The sequence below is a fragment of the Heterocephalus glaber genome, unplaced genomic scaffold, assembly GCF_053883595.1.
Source record: "Heterocephalus glaber isolate CG9 unplaced genomic scaffold, H.glaber_assembly_v1.0 deba00001481, whole genome shotgun sequence".
NCBI lineage: Eukaryota > Metazoa > Chordata > Mammalia > Rodentia > Bathyergidae > Heterocephalus > Heterocephalus glaber.
In genome coordinates, this window is record NW_028258317.1 from 2,643,145 (window position 1) to 2,664,723 (window position 21,579).

At 40.7% G+C, this 21,579-nt stretch overlaps 2 protein-coding genes across 5 annotated transcripts in view; both read left to right on the plus strand.

Moving 5' to 3' along the window:
- The window catches only part of Tmem245 (transmembrane protein 245), a 105,748-nt gene extending 95,374 nt beyond the window's left edge, over positions 1–10,374 (plus strand). For both annotated transcript variants that reach the window (XM_013073437.3, XM_013073438.3), the window contains one exon: positions 5,231–10,374. In XM_013073437.3, the coding sequence (XP_012928891.1) occupies positions 5,231–5,276 (46 nt within the window). In that variant the 3' untranslated portion in view covers positions 5,277–10,374. The remainder of the gene's footprint in view (positions 1–5,230) is intronic.
- Positions 10,375–12,091: 1,717 nt separating this feature from the next.
- The window catches only part of Ctnnal1 (catenin alpha like 1), a 63,923-nt gene continuing 54,435 nt past the window's right edge, over positions 12,092–21,579 (plus strand). For all 3 annotated transcript variants that reach the window (XR_015440147.1, XM_004848151.3, XM_021261155.2), the window contains exon 1: positions 12,092–12,321. Coding sequence is in view for 2 of the 3 variants with exons in the window: in XM_004848151.3 (XP_004848208.2) it covers positions 12,181–12,321 (141 nt within the window). In the remaining variant the exon portion in view is untranslated. The remainder of the gene's footprint in view (positions 12,322–21,579) is intronic.

Consider the following 21,579-nt stretch of genomic DNA (forward strand, 5'->3'; position numbering starts at 1 on the left):
AAAGGATTAGGAATGTAGCTCATTGCAAAAGCCTTAGATTTAACCCCTAGTACAGGGTTGGTGGGGGCACCCACTCCTGAGATCTATGTATTAACCTTAACAATTTCAGTTGGAGTGCACACCCTGTCATTCCAGTTCAGAGTCATGAGAGAAAGACAGACAGAGAGAGACAGAGGACAGACTGGAGTTGAGGAGGGAGTATATTTGACTCACTGTTGACAACCATTCTGTTGAGTAAAAATTTTCTGAATTGGTTGATCCCCTTTATTCCCAGTGGATGATCCATGGCAGGATTTCTTGAGCAGGCTCTTGATTGATTCCCTCCTGCCTTTCATCTTGCTTCCCTCCTTTATAACTGCTTCTCTAGATTCATCACTGGAGTATTTTGTTTTCCAGCCATATTGAACTTGGATTAGGTCACTGAAGTTAGTGTAATCACTGCACACGTTGTCCCCTCTGTACAAAAGTCCACCTCTTTTCTAACCAAATCTTCTATCACGGTCTGTGCTCAAATACTCTTCTTTGAGAAACATTACTGAAACCCTCCAGGGTAGGTATAAGTCCTTGTTCAGGTGTTGCCATAGCATTTTGGCGCTTCTGTTGGAACTTAATGTATATCTTTTATTTCTGTTGATTTTTTTGAGACAGAGTCTCACTATGTATATAGTTCAAGCTATCCTTGAACTCACTATGTAGCCCAGCTGATCTCAAACTCAGGGCAATCGTCCTGCCTCGGCCTCATGAGTGCTGAAATTATAGATGTGTGCCATCATACCCGACTTCTGTATTTTCTAAGTGTGTTTAATTCACTGTCTTTCTGAATTAGGTAGTAAGCCTTTGGAAGTTAGGAACTATGTCTAGCTTGTTTAGGACTGCTGTATGATTCCTACAAGGCATTTGGTGCATGGAAAATGCTCAGTGAACAGCTAGCTGATGAGTTAATAGGTTAGTAAAGCCAGGAGCAGATCAAATTTTCTAAAGATTTTTGCAATATAACCTTGAGGCTGATAAAAGAGGATAAGGCATAGTAACCCTCAGTCTTAGAACTTCATTCCAAATGTGTTGGAAAGCTAGTGTTACCATAACAGTGATGATGTACAGTCTGTCACAAGGGTTGTTACCTGTGTGCTGTGCAGGATTAGGAAATGATACTCGGCTCTGTGGAGCCAACTAAGTAAGTAGTTTGTTAAAGCCTTTGATATTTATTTATTTATTTATTTATTTATTTTTGCTTAAATTCTTTTATTGGTACATTTTAAGTATGCAATACGTTTACATTTATCATTGGGTGCTTGTACCTGTACATGATGTATCTTGGTTCTTATTTTTTCCCCATTCCCTCTGCTCCCTTCACCCCCTCCACCCTTCCCTAATTACAGAGATTTTAGCTAAATGGATGGATATTGAGGCCATACTCTTAAGTGAAATAAATAGGACACACATGTGTAAATACCGAATAGTTTCTCTGGTGTGAGAAACTGAAAGTGTAAATAAGGATTAAAATGATTCAAACGAATAATTGATAACTTGAAATAGGAAGAAAAGGTCCAAAGGGTAGGAGAAGTGCGAGAGGAAGGGAAAAGGAAAGAAGGGAAAGGAACAATTATGAGAAAAGAAAAAAATGGAAACAAAGCCTTTTATTTTTAAATGTTCAGAATTTACTCTGCATCTCTGGAGGGTGGGCAGGGCCTGGGAGTTAACAAGTCTTGAATTGTTAAATGAGAAAAGATTTGAACATTTAGTAGAAGAGGGGTGGGGGAAATATTTTCAAGGAGCAAGGGATGACTGCACTGCGACTCTTAGAGGAGATGTGAAATGTTACAAAGTTCCTCTATTCAGATCCCAACCACATGGGGTCTTGTTTTGCACTGCTCGCTTTTAGATGTGAAATTCTACAACTATGTTCTTAGGACTAGCACAATCCATATGGTGTGGGAAATAATAACATATTTATAGGTGATTTAAATAGGACACATCGTTTATTTATTTAGGTGCTGGGTATTGAGCCCAGGGCCTCGCACAAGCTAGACAAGCACTTTACCACCAAGTTATAACCCTAGCTCCACAATGCAGTGGTTCTCTTTGTTTTTTCCTAATCCAGAGAATTAGTTTTATGAGCCTTTTCATTAGTTAGTTATGTAACCTGAATAGTACAGAAACAAATCATTTCTACATTTCTGGATTATGGATGTTCGTTCCCCCCGTAGATAAAGGTTTTATTCAAGAGCACTGTTATTTTAGTAGGGTTTTAAACACACACCGCCACTACCACCGTGACACCCCATAAACCTAGATACAACATTAAGGAAAGGCAAAAATTCTCAGTGACTGTTTTCAAAGCTTATTTCTTTCTTCTGAAAGCTTGTCTCAGCTTTCTTGGTGTGGTGGCAACATAAAATAGTAGGTATGAATTTCAAGGTTACAGCTAAGCTTACTTGTCAACAAAAAGCAGTCAGTAGGCTAACCGCAGTCTTAATCTTATTTCATGCATCTTTGCCCCGGGATAGAAATTTTCATTCATAATTTAGAGGAAATGAATAGTTACAGATTCAGACTTGCAAATATCTCAAATGGTGAATTAAGAAACTTACTGGATGTTAGAAAATAATTTGTAATATTGGCCAATTTTTGGTTTTTGGTTATAAAAATTTTCCAGGGTTTTCCAGAATTGAGTGCTAATTCACATTGTTAGAGAGTGCTTAAAGGCAGCCTTATCTGTATACGAATGTAAAAACACAAACTTGGGATGAGACCAAAAAAATAGGCAAATAAATGAGTCTGTAGAGCAATGGTTCTGGCAGGGAAGGAGGTGATTTTTTTTCCTCCAGACATTTGATCATGTCTGGACACATTGCCAGAATTCTAGTGAACTGAGGCCAGCAGTGCTGGCAAACATCTTAGAGTGCACAAAAATGTCAACGGTGTCACTATTGAGAAATGGTACGTACATATAAATGTATGTGTATATATAAATCTTTTTGAACTTCTTTTCCCAGGACATATAAATATTTAAGGAGGCGGGATGTGGTGGTACATGCCTGTAATCCCAGCTACTTGGGAGGCTGAGGTAGGAGTATCCAAAATTCAAGACCAGCCTGAATAATTTGTGAGACTGTCTCATAATAAAATTTTAAAAGGGGCTGGGGATTTAGCTCAGCACTTGCTGGATCCAATCGCTGGTACCACAAGGGAAAAAAATTTTAAGGAAACATATTCATTACAATTTTTAAACGTATCAATGTGTTTTTTTGTTTTTTGTTTTTTACATCAATGTGTTTTTATTATGATAGAATTAGTCATGCCACACATGAACTCTTTCAAAGCCTCAGGAACCCTAGCCAGGGAGCTCATCTGTTTCTCAGGGCTGTTCCTCTGACAGAGCTTGCTGATCACTCATGCTTTGGAAGTATGAGAGGGTTAGGGGACTATCTTGAAAGAGCCTTGAGATAACTCAGCATCCTTCAAAGTAATCTTTTCTGTAACATTTTACTAGTGCTGTTCTTGACCTTGAAGTACTTTCCTGCATTGCACTAAAACAAAGGGTTAGTCTTTAATTTATCTCTGCTGTGCCTGTCTAACCCGCCTACTAATTTTTATGAACTGAAAATCAGGAAATCCAAAGAAGTCAGGGAGGTGGAATGATTGTGGAATTGCATTTGAAGTTCAGATTATTTGCTTTGTACATTTTTAGATGATTGTGCCTAATGAAATCTTTTGCTATCTTTCATTTCAGCAACTGTAAACTTTTCCCTGAAGTTTTGGAACACAGACCTTTATATTCTGTCTTAGCTGTATTTCTAATAAAAAAAAGTTGAGCACTTTGTTTATAGTAATCGGTACTGGGTCATTGGTATGAAAACATAATTGGTTTTATTTGAGAAAAAAATCAAAGAACATGTTATAATGATGTGGCCACAAACTAATCTAAATTGAAGATATTAAAACTGTTTTGAAAAACTCAAGTCTTTTAAGATTTCTTTTTCTTTTTTGATATCCCTAATTGGTGATATTATTTTAGAGGAGCAATATAACTTCTGTCTGAAAGAATGGTTATTAACTGTTCTTTGTATCATTTAAGATAGGTTTGGCTATATATAATAAAAAAATCAAAATCTCACTATCTACAGAACTAAAAGTAACAGTGACTTATATAAGCTAGATGTTTATTTTTACTTGGATAAAGGAAGTCCAGAGGAGCAGTCCAGGGCTAGTCTAGCTATTTCCACAAACATCTGGGCCCATCCTCTATTCCTTGATGTGAGGCCCCATTGTCTAAGATGGATGCTGGAAACTCATACTTATTGATAAATTCTGACTTGGCCATTTGGGTGCCAATACAGATGTATACCTGACTGGGTGACATTATAGCTCAGGCATGTGAATTATCTGTCAAAGCCAGGTAGCTACCACAGTTGTGAGGTAGGCACACACCCTAGATATTTATAACTTGCCAGTAAGCAACATTCACTTAGCTTGTATGATGTGAGTCAGAAACCAGTGTAAGTCATTTGATGAAAGGATCAACACCATTTCTCCAGCCCTGAATTACATCCTTCAAAGCTTAGACTTTATGCTGGACCCTGTTTCTTATTTTCTAATGAAACTTACATTCCAAATTTAATCTTTGATCTCTAAGTGTTTTTTCTCTTTATCATTATCATATCCACTTTTCCAGCCACTAAAAAGATGAAAGAATCAAGGACTGTCCTTCACTTTTAAGAAACTGCCCTGATATGGCTCAGTACTTCTATACACGTCTTACCGTATTAACAAAAATTTAGTCACACGGTCAAGTGTGGTTTCAAGGAACCCTGAGGAAATAGTCTTTTGGATGGAAGATAATGGACTTAGGAAAAATCAAACAGAAAACAGGGGTTTTTCTTAGTAAAGGATGACGAATAACAGATTTTGAAACAACTCAAAAAAATAATGGGGGGCCGGGGATTTAGCTCAGTGGTTCCAGCGCCTGCCTTGCAAGCACAAGGTCCCAAGTTCGATCCCCGGTACCAAAAATAAAATAAAATAAATAATAATAATAATAATAATAATAATAATAATAGGCCTATGATCTCAACCAGATTCTCAAAGATTATAAAAATAATCATTGTATTGTAACTGATTATATCCTCCCTCTCTCCCAACCCCCCTCCCCTCCTGTCCTTGGTGCTTTATTTCCCTCCACCTCATTTTCCAAAAGCAAGGCTAATCATTCTGTCTTTTCTTCTTTTAGGACTTTCCGTGACATCTCTGAAGATCTGAAATCTTCAGTAGACTGACATGGTTTCCAGGCAGCGATTTCTCTAGGAAGTTCCACCTTGACTGTGAGTTCAGTTCAGCTGTGGCCTTCTGTCCTTGCAGCTGTGCCTGGCAGGCAGAGGCCAGGCAGAGCCCAGGAATGAAAGAAACTCCTGGCCTTACAAACAGAGCTCCCAACAAGAGAGAACTTGCTGTGGGCACTTTGCATTGTAAAACACAGCTGGAGAGCTCAGAGGTGTGTTTTGCTCACTTAACTGTTGCTAAGATGGCTTGAAAAGTTTCAGTTTATGCACTGGTACCATGGCTTGACATTTTTTCACTTTGATTATGTTTGTTGCTATTATATGTATTTATAAAGTTATTTTGAGAAGTCTAAACTACCTGCTGTTAAAAGTATATACAATATAATTTTCTCCACTTTAAGAAATCTATTCTTAGCTTTTTCCATGACACTTTTCAACAGAGTATGTAGTTATGTGAGCAGGAAAAATTGAGTCTTCTACCCTTTTTGCACAATGTGCCATACCCTGTTTGACAGAGTGAACAAACCTTTAGTATAAGAGTGGTATGACTCAGTTGATGCTCATCTATGTGTTGCAATCAGAAGAGACACAGAAAGACTGATGCTTTCCTCCTCTTCCATCTCCCTGTATGCTTTGTTACAGTATTGTCAAAATTCTAAAACTTGGCTGACCACATTACCTTAAAATACTGAAGCTGCTATGAATGGCAACAATATGATAGAATTCATGCTATCATTCAATTTTTTCTTTTAAATATTTTAAGTTTAAAAAAATCTCAGGTGTAGTGGTACTCTGATTTGTTAAACGTATCCCTATTATTTCGAACTCCAACACTTAGGTATTTAACAGTATCATATTTTTTGTCATTTCGCACAGTGCCTTGCACATATGACTGTAGATGAATGCTTGGTGAATTGAATCGTAACTTTAAAAATATCTCAGCTATTACAATAATCAGCAGAATGCTTTATATTTTATACAGTCCTTTTGTGCATATTAGTTTGTAACCTCTTCCCACCCACTTTCATGTAGCTTTCTATTATTTTACAAAGTTTCACACTGATGGCAAACCCCAATGTTCAGCAGGGTGATGATTGAAAAGACTCACACATTCAGTGAGATTTGGTCTCATATCTTTCTGACTCCATAGTCTGCAAACTCTGCTATACTATAGAACATTTCTTCTACGATTTTAGGCAGTTTCCCCTATACCATGAGCTGCAATAGGTGTTGCTATCTTTGTGAAATGAATAAGGCTCAGTATTGAGGCTCTAACCTAGCTCTTAGTTTTGTGTCCTTTCAACTATTTAAAACAGTCAGCAGCCCCTTCCTGTGTTCTCAAAAGGACTGTGGAATGGAAAGTGTGCTTCTTGGCAAACATTTAAAAGTAGAAATAGCTGGGTGTGATGGTATATGCCTGTAATCCCAGCACTTGGGAAGCTGAAGCAGGAGAATTGTGGCGAGTGTGAGGCCAGCCTGGGCGACATAGCAAGAACCTGTCTCAAAAAAAGGCAAAAATAAATAAAAGCAGAAGTAATTTTTTTCTAAACTATCACTAAAAAGTTAATGATAATTAACTTATAAGTTTAAATTTATTCTTATGCTAAGAAAAACCCCATCTAGAAAAGGCTTCATTAACACATTGCTTGAGAGCTTGCTAAACTCTAGGCTCCAAGCCAAGGTCTGTGCAGGGTGCTGTAGGAGATGACACATAAGGCCTCTCTCACCTGAAATCTTAACCAGATCACATGTAATACTAAATTTAAATGTTTTGCTTTAAAAGGGTTAAAGCAAGAAATGAAGTTTTTGTTAATTACATAATGGTAAATTTATAGCTGTAATTAGCATATATTCATGAGGCAAATATTTTACACAATGAATTAGTGTACATATACAAATTATGTTCCTTCAGAGTGCTTTTAGCTGTGTAAAGTAAAATTGCAATAAACTAAACTTGAGCTAATATATGGCTGTTGCTGGGAAAAATATTAGTATGAATACAAGGTTCTTAGAGGGGAACTCTAAGCCCTAAGAGGACAGCTTAGAGCTGCCTAAATGAGCAGCAGTGGTGTAATACCACCCCGCCATATCAGGAGCAGAAGTCCCCCAGAGTGGTACACAGTCCTGATCAGGAAACTTGAACTCTATTGCCAGAGTGACAGCCTAAGAACTAGGAGCCTAAGGACTAGTCTACCAGCTTCCGAGGCCAAAACCAGAGAGAAGCACCCTGTCATGTGTCCACAGGCACAGAGGAGGTTTTACAGAATGTACACGGGGCAGACAGAGGCCAGGTGGTATGGAAAGTTGGAGACCTAAGCACAAGTCTCAAAGGTAACCTAACGTACAGAGTCTGTCTCAGAATTTGACCCAGAAAGAGGAAGTTTCCCTATGACTAGACAAAGCATCGAAGAAATAAAAGTAGCTTTGGTAAAAACTGAGTACAGAAATCTGTCACAATATTTTGCATTTTGTAGGTTAAAAGTTAGTTTCAAATTCACATTCACTATTCAGCTGAAAGCTGAATGGTTGGGGGTGGGGTTAAAGCTCAACACACAGATATGTTTCTCTTTTCCAAGAGAGATCAAGGCATAGGATTTTCAGCATACATTCCACATTATGTAAGTCCTGCTTAAATTCCACAAAGCAGTCCTGGAGGGATCTCTGTTTAACTGTTTTTGATGCCAGGCTTAGATACTATTAAAATTGAGGGTTCCCTAACCCTCTTCGTGAGAGGCAGTTACCTGCCAGTTTTTCCTCAGCTTCTGAGACTAGGGTGGGTTGACTCTTGACTGTGGAAAGACCCCAAGATGGGGTACTCTATATTTGGGGACTCTGTATTTAAACAAACTCTGTAGTCTTTGGAAATGGCAGCTGTTTGCAAGTGAGGTCTTCTGGCTAACCTTGTAACATGAACCTTGCAGGATTTCTAGTACTTCTGGTTCCTATTTTGGCCATATTAGTGCTTTAGGAGCCTGTCACTGCTGGCCAAGAAATACTCAGAAATCCAGACCATGAGGAATTTGATTAGAGCAAATTAATTTAAGTGAGCTATCCAAAGCTTTCAACCTAAGGGTTTTTGGAAGAAAACCCTGAGGACTTCCTACACTCTAGTCCTGACCTTACGTTTTTCCATAGGGTCTCCCATGACCCTTTCAAAGTATTAAAAGTAGGACTTTTTTTTGGTACCAGGGATCGAACTCGGGTCCTTGCGCTTGCAGGGCAGGCGGCAGAACCACTGAGCTAAATCCCCGGCCCCAAAAGTAGGACCTTGACTGCCCTTTTTATAGTGGAAATAGCTTCTAGCAATATATTCCCAACATGTGAGTTCCAGCTATAAACAAGTGCTTATTAGTTTTATCAGTTTCTTTTCTTTACACATTTTGCCATCATAATACATTCATTCTATTAACTTATTGGTCATTGAAAACCTGAAAAAATACACATATCTGAAGGCACTCTGTACTGTTTTGATAAAAATAATCAAGAGAATTGTAAGTCAAGATGATCTATCTTGAAGAATCATAGAAGTTCTGTGCTAAAATGTATCATTTATAATTAAATGAACCTGTCATTTTCCAGAGACGGAAACAAATTTTTAGGTTAAAGTAGCTTGTCTGATAAACACACAGAGCTAGTTAGTAATAGAATTCATGGGTGGAATAGTTCCTTTTTCTCTCCATATTCAACTTCTCTTTCCCTTTTCTCATAATTGAGCAGCTTTGGGCAAAATATGTTTCTGACACCAATGGTTCCAAGAGAGATTAATAGATGTTGTAAGAGGAGAAAAAAGTGTGTGGGGGGGTATAGAGCCCATGGTCAATTAAAATTGAGGAATGGTGAATTTGTTTCCTTTTCCTGGGACTTAAAAGAGTTTTTAACATACTATGATACATTGTAAATCTATAAAAAGGGACAAAGATTGTGTTTGACTTTAGATTGTGCCCCCTTTCTCCTCCTCTCTGAGCATTTCAAGGGACCTTGTCCTTTGGGAAAGATGGCTTTTGATCAAGTTTACAACTCTTTTAGGAGAGACAGCCCAGTGGAATTACTGAATGGTGAGTCTGTTTCTCTGGTACCACGCAATCTGTAATAAATCTCACAGTTTAGTGTGATACTAGCAAGAAAACATATTTACCGTTCAGAACTAAAAATATAGAGGTTCTTTTCTACCTATGGTGTGTAAAATCACTATTTGTGTTTAATTTGCAAATTTTCAAGGATCAATTAATGAATTAATATGCAAATACCTTGGTGATATATTGATATAAACACTTTAATAATACTTTTGTATGGCTCTTTATAATTTTCAGGCACCTCTGGGAACAGCCTGTGAGCCTAGTCAGTATTATAGTCATTGCACAGATAAGGCACTGGAGGCTCTGAAAGGGTTTCTTTTTTTCTTCTTCTTCTTTTTTTTTGTATGGTTTTATTTTTGTTTGTTTTTCCCATCTAAATTTAAGTCACAAAAGGATGGAGCTAGAATTTGGTTGCAGAATTCTGATTCCAAGTCCAGAGTTCTTTACTCCATACCTGGTCTCTTATTCATCTAGATTTATAATGTACAAGGAGCTGGGTGGTGGTGCACGCCTGTAATCCCAGCACTTGGGAGCCTGAGGCAAGAGGACCACCCCAACTTCCAGGCCAGCCTGGGGTACAAAGTGAGACCCTGTCTCAAAAAAAAAAATTAAAAAGTACAATGGTACAGAAGCAACATCCTTTTGGCTTATCATGAAATACCACTTATTTTGTATTATAGTGACCTAGAAGTATTACTTTTACTGTAACTCTCCCAGAGAAAACCCTTGTTTGTCCTTTGCAGTGCCACTTGTTTAGGTGATTGGTGTGTATTTCAAATATTATTTGATTGTGAAACTAATATTGACAGTGGTTGTAATTACTTATGTAACTTTGGAAATGTTTAATTTCTGTATTCTCAGGCAAAGGAGAGATGGTTTGAGGGAAAGAATATTCAGATATGGCAAATATTACACAAATACCACTGCTTAGCTTTAACCGGCTTTCACAACCTGATGTAACTTCTTTGTAAAATGTAAAATATTTATATTTTGAAATAAAATTACTAGTGTTGAATGAATCGGTAAACTTAAATCTCTTGTCTCTTGAGAAATTTTATGTTTAGCCAAACTTTCATGAATACATCTGTGTCTCAGGCCTTATATACTGCCTTTTCCTTTGGCACCAGTGCCTACCGTAAATCATGAAATTTGGTCAAAAGTGAGGGGAGATCTGTCTTGAGTGGATACTGGATACCTTAAAGAGGCTAAGGATTTACAGCAGAGGCTGGAGCCCCCGACCCAGCCCTGGGCACTGGGAAAAGTGGGCTTCTGGATAACAAGGGGTGAGGGCTGGCTGAGAAGTGAGATTTGGAAGTAAGTTCAGAGGTGGGTTTGCTAGTGCATGGCTATAATCTCAGGTACTCTGGAGGCAGAGGCAGGAGGATTGCAAGTTCAAGCCCAGCTTGGGTCGCTTAGTAAGACCCTGTCTCCAAAAGGGCTGGAGATGTAGCACTCAGTGGTAGAGCGGTTATCTGGCTTGAACACTCTTGAGTTCAATCTCCAGTAAATGCTGCCCCCTCCCCCTAGCACTGAGAACTGTACTTTTTGAAGAAAACAGATCTACACTTGGATATCTTCAGTACCGAAGATAGCTGTGCAGCTCTGGGAGACGGAGCTTGACTGACAAACGGGAACGCTGCAAGGAACATTTCAAGAACAGTGCTTGGGAAAGAGCTTCTAAAGGTAATGGTACCCTCCAGCTCCTCAGTCTGGCATGATGGAGAAATGATCCTGGCTAGCCTCATAAATTCTCATTGGCAGATACCGCTCTTCATAAAACATTTCTGCATGCCTCTCAGTGGATTGCTTAAGCCCAGGCCTCCTTCAACCCGGTGCCCGCTTCCGACGGCCTCCTTTGGCTCTGCTCCCGGAAACCTGAGGGGAAGGCGTGCTCTTCACCCCTCCCTTCACAGCGGCTCTGTGTAAACTCAGGGTTGGCCTTACAGAGATGATTCTTAGCCTTACCCGTAAGTGACTTTGGTGAGAGGTACACACTGATGTTCCTTTCATTCAGTAAACAGTTACTGAGAAACTACTCTGCCTGGCACTAGAAAAAAGTGCCTTTGAAAAGTGTTGAGGCTGGAGATGTAGTGCAGTGGTAGAACACGTGCTGCACACCAAAATCGAAAAGCATTTTTCATGTTGTGTTCCTTTATTGAAGAGTAACTTGATAAACAGCTGGAAAGATACACTATCTTCTTCCAGAATAATAAGGTATTTCTTCCATGATTGGCTTTAATAAATGATTCATTTTCAACTCAAAGTATGAGAAATACTCAGAAACTAAGGGGAAGGGGGAAAATGGGACCTTCCTGAGAAGCCCCAGGAAGATGACCTGTCCAATTCCATCCAGGGGTCGTAGCCCCACCCCGCAGCATGTGTTCTTGTTCCGCTCTGCTAGTTTCAACTCCAGCGGAGCTTCCAGAAATCTGCAGGAATTCAGAATTGACTTACAGCAAGTCCCGTTAAGGGAGGCTGGGAGGCTTAGAGCCCACGTGGCCGTGGGAGGCGCTCTGTTGTCCTCTAGCTGGCCAGGAGGGACGCTGGATACCCAACGCCAAGAGCAAGGGGCGGGGCCGGGGACGAGCGGGGTCCCGGCTAGGGGCGGGGCTGCGGGGAACCAGCCCCTGACCGGGGCGCTGGGGTGTAGGGCGGGGCCTCGGCTGTGTGGCCCGCTGGGGGGCGGGGAGGGGAGGGGAGGGGCTACCCGGGGAGGGGCGGGGCCTCGGGCGGCGCGGGTGCAGTGGGTGCAGTGCGGCCTCAGAGGACCCGTGGGCTGGCTGGCTGCTGGCTCGCGAGCGGCCCGCAGAGGCGCGCGGAGGGCCATGGCCGCCTCTCCCGGCTCTGCCGGCGTCGGTGGCTCCGGAGCAATTCATGGCTCCAGCCCGCCGGGCTTCGCCTTCGACCCGGGACTCGAGATCAAAACCCGCTCGGTGGAGCAGACGCTGCTCCCGCTGGTCTCCCAGGTAAAGAGGCGCCCAGTGGCCCCGCGGCTCCTCCTGCGTGGCCGCGATGGCGGCGGCCGCTTGCGCGACCCGGGCGGGAGGCAGCCGCTGCCCCACTTTCGGCCCGGGCGCTTTGGCGACGGCAAGGACGGCGGCAGCCCGGGGGGCTGAGCACAGGGGAGGCTGCGAGGCCGGGCAGCCCAGCAGGTGCGCCGCCTGGCCGGCCGAGTCCACTCCGCGCGGCGCGCAGCCTGGCCCAGCCCGGGGGCAGCGAGGACTCCCGGGGCCCCGCTGGCACCCCAGGCCCTGCTGTGGCTCCCGGTCAGCAGGCTGCCGTGGCCCGTCTGCCTCCCAGGCAGACGCCGGGCCACTGGCTCCTATCTAGCCGGGGCCTTCCTGGCAGCCTCCCAGTCCAGCGTGCTCTCCGGAGGCCTTTGTCCCTTTCCTGCCCCTGTGTGGCTCTCACCCAGCTCCCATTCACCCTGACACCCCGCCCCGCCCCTTTAACCTGCCTGCCCGCTTCTGCCTGCATTTGTCCAGCCGAAGAGTGACGGGAAGGACCCTCCGAGAGTTAATTCGGATGCACGCCTTTTTGCCAAATCTCAATTGGGATGTATGCCTTATTTTGTCAGTCATAACAAGTCTGGAATCAGCTTAGTTTTTAAAAAGTTTTTGTTACTCCTCGCTGAGGTATACATAGCCCGAGGGCTAGAATTCCGCGCCGAGATCTGGTGCGGTGCTAAGCACTGTGGGAGTGAAGAATCCTGTGCCTTTGGCAGCACCTTGGCGATGTGTGACTCATACTTAGATTGTAACATCTTGGTGACTCATACCAGGAGTACTGCGATTTTAGAGGTAGAAGGAATCTTAGATTATCTGACTCTAAATTCTTTCTTATAAATATCCTTGACACTTGGGCACCAATAACCTGCTTCAACACGTTCAGTGATGGGTAGGCTGTGGCTGTTGCATAGAATTGCCACCTTTTCTCCAGCCCTGCATTGAAAATATTTGAAAACAGCAGTCACACATGTCCCTAGATTCTTGTTATGCTGATTGAGTAATCGGCCCGTTCTCTTCACGTGGTTCACAAGGCTAGAGCAGTGATGGATACACCTGATACTGCTTGGCCCTCTTCCCTGCCTGCTGATAGAGGCACTGACCAGTGAGAGGGAGTGCTGGGATCCCTTAGAAATGGTACAACCACACACATATCCAACACTGTAGTCCAAAGTGAGAAATACTGGAGCAGTTTTCATAAAGAGGTGGGAGCAACGGAGTTCAAGTTGATAGTATTTTATCCATTTACTTAATAATATATCATATTTAATAATATGATTTGTTAGACCATGTTTAAAGCACTTAATTCAACCTCTGAGGTAGATAAGTCGTGTTTATTTTCATGATACAGATGGCAAATTTGAAGAATAGTGAGGTCAAGTAACTTGTCATTAGTGCTTTTGACTCAAAGTGCCAAACTGAGCTTTCAATCAAGGCATCCTGACTTCAGAGTAGCTTTTAGCTACTACTGGATGTGTCCCCTTTAGAGATTAGAGGTCAGTTTGTAACAGATACAGAGAAGATAGAGTCCACAGTGGAGAAACAAATGGGAAGTGTCCTCTGGAGAAATGGTAACTGTTTTGCTGATAGAAATGTGTGGGTCCTACTGTGCTACACTGTGTAATTCTGGGGTAAGAGGTGGGGAAAGTAGAAGAGAAAACAGCTGCTGAGAATTAGCTAGAAGTCAGTGCCAAAGAGGGAAAATGCAGTAGACCCTCAAGTTATGACCTGACATACAAACAACTTGGGTTAATTTGGTTAATGGAAGATTCATCTGCCTCTTGTTATCTATGGCGTGTACCCAGGTAAACATCCAGATCTCAGTTGTACTGGTTTACAATCAACTTGAGTTACATCCAGCCCTCCAAACCAATCAAGTACGTAAGTCAAAGGTCCACAGTACCTGTGTGTGTGGTTTTTTCCTGTTAAAGCCTTGTTTAGGGCTATAGCTGAGCTTAGGCAACCCTCATAGTGTGTATCCACTGCTGTATCTCTGCCACAGTACCATATTCCTAAATAACTGTCCTCAATATTAACAAAAAAGTTAAGTTTCACTTTAAATCAAGAAACGTATGAAGCATGGTCAGAATATTGGGTTAACATGGCATGGAAATGTGGAGTCCAATTTATCATGACTAAAGTTTCAGCGAGAGTTAAGAGATTAAAACTGCAGCTCCCTAGAAAACTCATATCCAGAAGTCCCATTTTCCTGCAAATACCACATTATTATCCAACTTCATTTTTTACGTCTCATCCCAGAAGCACTTTAGCGAAGGATTTATTCTATACTTGATTGTTGTCTTTTTCTCTATCTCTGTCCTTTGCAGTATTCAGCATTGAACTGGAGTCTTTGCACAGAGCTACATCCCCAGCCCTTTCAATATTCTTAATTTAATTGCTCTATTTTGAGACAGGGTTTTGTTAAGTTGATAAATTGCCCAGGCTGGGTGTGAGCTCACAGTCCTCCTGCATCAGCCTCCCAGAGTTCTGGGATTACATGACTCTTTAGGGGGCACATTTTCTAGTTGGTAGATGGGTCATGTAGAGAATAGTGCGTGCCAAGCATTGAACATCAGGAGGAGGATGTGCTCTGAGAGCTTACACAGGAGATAGATGGAACAGGAACAATGCTGTGGAGACGGGAGTTTGAGACCAAGGAGTAGGATTAGCATTGTACAGTTTGTGCTGTTGTTTTGTTGTTTTCAGTACTAAGGATTGGACTCAGGACCTGCTAGGCAAGCACTTTATCACTGAGCAACATCCCAGCTTGTTTGTTTGTTTGTTTATTTTCAGATAGGGTCTCACTAAATTGCCCAGGCTGGTATCAAACTTGCAATCTCTCTGCCTCAGCCTCCAGAGTAGCTGGGATTACCACTGCACCTGGGATGCACTGCTATACCTGACAGCCTTGCAGTTTAAAGTAGACAGTTTCTATTTTGGTGTCATTTTACCTCTTCTTACTTTTCAAATGGAGAAGCTTCAGTTATAGGCCTTGTTCTAGGAATGCAAGATTGTATCAATATTAGAAGAATGTGTACAGTTTTTGCCTTCACAGAGGAGAAAAGATATGTTCATAATATATATGCAGAAAGAACATTTGCATTCAGCTTGTAATTATGATAAGTACTAGCATGGTGATGCACACCTGAAATCAATCCCAGCTATTCAGGAGGCTGAGGCAGGAGGATGACAAGTTTGAGGCTGGCCAGAACAAGTTAGTAAAACCATGTCTCAAAAAGATATGGGAACATAACTTAGTGCCCTGGATTTAATGCATAGTAATATAAAAGAAAAAAAGGCATTTGGCAAACTAGTAGTACAAAAACAGTCCTTTATTTTTTATTTTTCTTATTACTGAGTTGTTGAACCCAGGGCCTCATGCATGCTAGGCAAGCACTGTACCACTGAGCTGTATCTTCAGACCTTTTGGGATTTTGAGATAGAGTGTCAACTAAGTTGTCCAGGCTGGCCTTCGTGTTGTCATCCTCCTGCTGCCGCCTCCCAAGTAGCTGGGAGACGGGTGTGTGCCACCATGCATGGTGGAAAAAAACAAAAACAAACTTTCTTAATCTGATAGAGTATTTGTAGAAAACTCAGAGTGAATATCATAACAACAGTCAAATTTTAAACATTTGCTTTAAAATCAGAAACAAGTGGACATGGTGGTATATACCTGTATCCCAGTACTCTGGGAGGCTAAGGCAGGAGGATTCCAAGTAAGAGCCCAGCCTGGATGACTTGTTGAGACCCTATCTAAAAATTAAAAATAAAAGGACTGGGGATGTTGCTCCATGTAAAGGCCCTGGATGTAAACCCATACCATAAACAAATAGTATAAGCAAAAACCCCAGAAACAAACCTGGGCATGGTAGCACAAGTCTGCAATCTCAGTACTTGGGAGACTGAGGCAGGAGGATTGCTGTGAGTTCAAGGCCAGCCTGGAATGTGTAGCAAGAACCTGGTTCAAAAAAAGAAAGCGAAGCACCCAGAATCCAGGCATGGTAGTACACCGTGGTCTAATGGCATTGCTAAGGAGGCTGGCAAAGGAGACTGTAAGTGGAGGCCAGCCGGGACCACATAGATTCTGTGTCAAAAGATAAAACCAAATAAATCCAGAAATGAGCAGGACGTCTACTATTACAGCATCTGTTTAATCTCTGCTAGAAATTCTAGCCAGTGCCATAGGACAAGGACAAGAAATAAAAGATACAGAGTTGGGAAAGGAAAAATCAAGTCTTGTTGTGTAATTACACAAAATATGAGTCTATAAATTATAAAAATTAAGGATGTTTAGCAAGTTCATAGTATATAGAATACCAAAGTTGATAACATTTCTCTACATTAATAAATAAGAATTATTTTTTAAAAACTGAGTTATAATAACAAGACAGCAAAACATGAGGTTCCAAAAGAGAGGTGGCAGACTTCATGGAGAAAATTTTAAAATCTTTTTTTGTTTGTTTTTTGAGACAGGATCTTGCTTTGTAGTTCAGGCTGGCCTTGAATTCACTATAGTCCAATCTGGGGTGGCAATCCTCCTGCCCTGGCTTCCCAGAGTGCTGGGATTATAGGCATGTATCACCATGCCCACTTGATTTTGTTTTTGGGGTTTTGTTTGTTTTTGAATTAAATTTTGCTGGAGCAGGGCAGGGTCTCTGTGTAATTCAGGCTGACTTTTACAGGCCTGTACCACACTACACCTGGCTAAAATTTTAAAATCTTACCAAAAGCCAAAATAGGTCTCAGAACTGTTTCTCTCAACTGGCCATTTAAGTTTAATAATAAAAGACTGGTTAATGATAACAGTATATCATAAATTCTTCAGAATGAAAGAAGAACATTTTATGGACAACTTGTTTTTGTGTGACAGTTTTAAAATATTACTTTAAAAATGAGCACTTAAGAGCAAGTTGACCAAAAATCTGTCTCAGAATTTTGAAATTCATTAAAACAAAGTCTGAGCCAGGTGTGGTGGTGCATGCCTATAATCCCAGCACTCAGGAGGCTGAGGCAGGAAGATTGAGTTCAAAGTCAGCCTGAACTACATCAAGAGATCCTGGCCCAGCCTCCTCCAAAAAAGTTTCATGTGAAAAGAAAAAAAAAAGCCCCAAAACAAAATCAAGTGGGCATGGTGGTACATGCCTATAATCCCAGCACTCTAGGAGGCCAGGGCAGGAGGATCACAAATTTGATCTTGGACTGAAGGGGCAATTTTGTGACTTTGCTACACCTTATCTCAAAAAATAAATGAAAAATAATTTTTAAAATTAAAAATATAAAAAGGATGGGGATGTAGCCTTGGATTCAATCCCCATAACCTCCTGGGAGGGGAGAGCCAAAGTTTATCTGAATAAAGTAGAGAAAAATACTGCGTCCCATGCCTAGATTGACATGATGTTGTAGACATGTCTCAGTTTTCTCTGTTGATCTACAAATTTAATGCAATTCCAATGAAAATTTCAACAAGATTTTTAGGTAGAATTTAATTAAAGTAATTCTCAAATTTTGTGAAAGAACGAAGGGCCAAGAATAGCCAGAAGGGAACAAGGTGGGTAGGGTTGTTTTGCTTATCTACTTGACTTCAAGATTTATTTTAAAGCTATAATGTGGGAGTAAGAACAGGGAGGACAAAGTAGACTAGCAAAGCACAATAGAGAGCCCTGGAACAGATCCATACAGCATGGAAACTTGATACATGACAATTGGCATTGCTGGCCAGTGGGGAAAAGAAGTTAAAAAGCCAGGGATTTAGCTCAGTGGTTCTGCTGCAAGCCCAAGGTCCCGAGTTTGATCCCTGGTACAAAAAAAAAAAAAAAAAGAAGAAAAGAAAAAGAGGCTAAGTCAATTTTTTATCTAAATATATGAAATTTTATCTCTGTCTCATACCATGTTTAAAACCAATTTCAAGAAACAAAAAAATTTTTTAAAAATCAGAGAAAAGAAAATATAAAAGAGAAAAAAGACACAAAAAGAAAAATAATGAATTCCAGGTGGATTAGACATCACTGTGAAATAAAAACTTAACACTTTTGAGCGAAAATATAAGGCAATACCTTCACCACCTCTTGGTGTAAGAAGGTTTCTTACAGTAACAAAAGTATATAGACTCTACAAAGGTTGATAAATTTGACTCCATTAAAATGAAGAACTTCTGTTTTTTAAATGACATTATAAAAGTGAGAAAATAAAATGATAAAGTAGGAGAATATGATTGCAACCTAATCAACCAAGATTTGATTGGTAGTGCCCAGAATAAATAATCCTGTGAATAAAAAGTACAAAGATTAGTCATTAAGCCTGGGAGATGCAGTTGTCATCTTACAGAAGAGGAAACAAATGGCTAAAAGATAAGTGAAAAGACGTTTAGCTTCATTAGAATTACAAGCTAAAAGTACAGTAAGGGCAAGTGTTGGTAAGGAAGGTAGAGATGGTGGAAATGCCAGTGGTATAACCATCTTGAGGAACAGTCTGGTGTAATCTATTAGAATTCAAGGGGGAGTCTGAGGTCAGTGCTTAGCATGTGCAAGGCCCTGGATTCAATTTCCAGCACCATACCCAAAACAAAGGACTCTGATAGCCACCACTCTGAGCACCCCTTGTAATTTCGGAGGCCAAAGGTAATTTGTATTAATCTCATGATGTCCCAATAAATTTAGTATTAAAGTATTTATACAAGTTTTTCTTTTTCTGATGTATCCTTTTTTGTGGGGTACATATATATTTATTTATTTATATTTATATATAAAATGAAATTGAAGGTGGGTATTGACCGAAGGCCCAGCAACTACACTCCCAAGTCTGTATCCCCAGAGAACCCTTTGCATGTGTATTTGAGAAATCAAGGGGGCCAGGGATGTAGCTCAGTAACGCTGCACCTGCCTGGCAAACTCAAGGTCCTGAGTTCGATTCCCGGTACCGGAAAAAAAAATCCCTTGGATGGGGAAAAAAGAGAAATCGATAAGAATATGGGTAACATTTTTACTTCTAACTGGAAACGTACCCAAATGTCTTCTTAACAGTAGGATGTTTAAATTGTGAAATGCTCAACTAATGAGATACTATGTGTCAACAAAATGAATCAGTGTGGATGAATCTCAAAATCTTAATGTTGAGTGGGAAAAAAATTAAGGTTCAAAGCCAGCCAAGACTAAACCGTACATCATTTAGGGCTCTAGCTACCATATGTAATAGGTGTAAGGGAGTGATGAGTGCAAAGTCAGGGCGGTTGTTTCTTCTGGGGCAAGGGAGGGAGGTGATAGGGATGGGGAGGAGCCTGCAGAATGTCTGGGCCTGGTATTTATTGTTCCCCCCCTTTTTTGAGTACTGTGGATCAAACTCAAGCCCTCACACATGCAAGGCAAGCTCATGTTCTTTTAAGCTTAGTGGTGGGTTCATGGTCTTGCACTTCTTTAAACCGTGCATATGTATATTATACATACTCGTATCTTGCATAGTTTATAGTCCAAGCAATGTTTTGAAAAGCCCCAGGCTAAGAGCCAAGCATATTTTCTGTGGAGTGACTTCTCACCTCCTTTAATAATCACTTTATTCTTCCTGTCAAAACTCCCACTCTCAGCTTTATGATGTTTTTATCCAAGGAAGGGAAGAAGGATGTCAGCACAAAGCTCCACCCCAGTGTGGAATGTTATTTATTCTACTGCCTACTAGCCTTTTCCTGTCCACGATACATTTCCTTCACTCACCCTTTCCAGGCTTTTACATTTCTAAGGGAGCCCACTTCATTTTTCCATTCCTCTCTGCAGTGTCCTGGAAGCTTTTCAGAATCCTTGTTTCAGGAAGTTGTAGATGAAGAGGGTACCTAAAGGGCCTCCTCTACTCTTTGCTGATTTGTGTGTATGTGTACAAATGTGTTTTTAATTGCAAAAATAAAACAGATGCGAGTGAAAGTGCACGTTTTCTGCCTTCTTGAGAGAATACTCGTATGCCTGGTACTTTTCGCCCATATTGTTTTCTATAGCTAATGAGCTGCCTTGGGTGGTTTTTTGTTTGTTTGGTTGGTTTTTGTTTTGATTTGTTTTTGCTATACTAGAGATTGAACCCAGGGCCTTCACGCTGAGCTGTATCCCCACCCGCCTCCCTTTTAAGTACATGCAGTTCATGAAATTTACAGTCATCTTGAGGAGTGGCTACAGGTATATAATATAGCTTGATTCTTCTTTTTAATCCCTTTCCACTTCCCTCTTGCCTCCCTATTTCCTCCTCTAGAACCCCTTTCCCCATTTTAATTCTTGTTGATATTATTCATCTTATTTCATGCTTAGGACATATAATGTTTATATTCATTTAGGTTATTAGGTTCCTGTACCTGCCATATCTTTATTCTACTTATTTTCCCTTCCCCTCTCCTTTTGCCCTCGTTCTCTTGGACCCCTTCTCATTTGCAAGAGATTTATCCCCTTGTCTGTCTTTTATTTTGAGACAAGTTCTTCTAATTTGTCGAGGCTGGGCTTCCGCTGGACAGTCCCCCTGCCCTCAGTCTCCAGAGTAACTGAGATTACAGGCATGTGTCATTGTCCTGCACTGTACCTGGTATTTAAATTCTTATGATTCTGAGAATTTACTGATGAAAGTAAGCCCTGAGATGAACCTCTGTATCCCAAACTGGCTTCTAGATTATTCTTCACCTTTCAAGGAATTAGGTTTAGTTTAGTATTTTTTTAAATCAGTTCCTTCACTTGCTTTCTTGCTTGCTCACAAAGTAAACTAAGAAAGTCCATACTATCAGTTATTCTACAAAATAAGTTCATAAACATGAGAAAGGAACTGATATTATAGAAATTTAAGCAATGTAATATCTGGCAATTATGTAGTGCTTACTGTGTTAACAGTAAGGTATTTTGTGGTATTACTTATTTATTTGTTCCCATAATAACTATGAGATGGTTACTATTGTTGTCCTTATTTTTACAGTTGAGAAGAGTCACAGAAATGTTAGATAGCGGGTCACATGCTCATGTAAACACTCAGGATTCACCACCAGAGTATATGCTGGTAACTGCTAAGATATACATGGCCAGTTTGTACTTCATGTTGTCCTTTATCACAAGGTACTAAGTAAACCCTCATTTTTATTCTATTATTCCACGGTAGAGTTCTTCAGTACTTCAGATAGTCTTTCTCCCCACGTGGGATACCTTCTGAACTGCCCTGGTCTCTGGTTCATTCAGGCATTTTCTAGAACATTCTTTTGAGTTATTT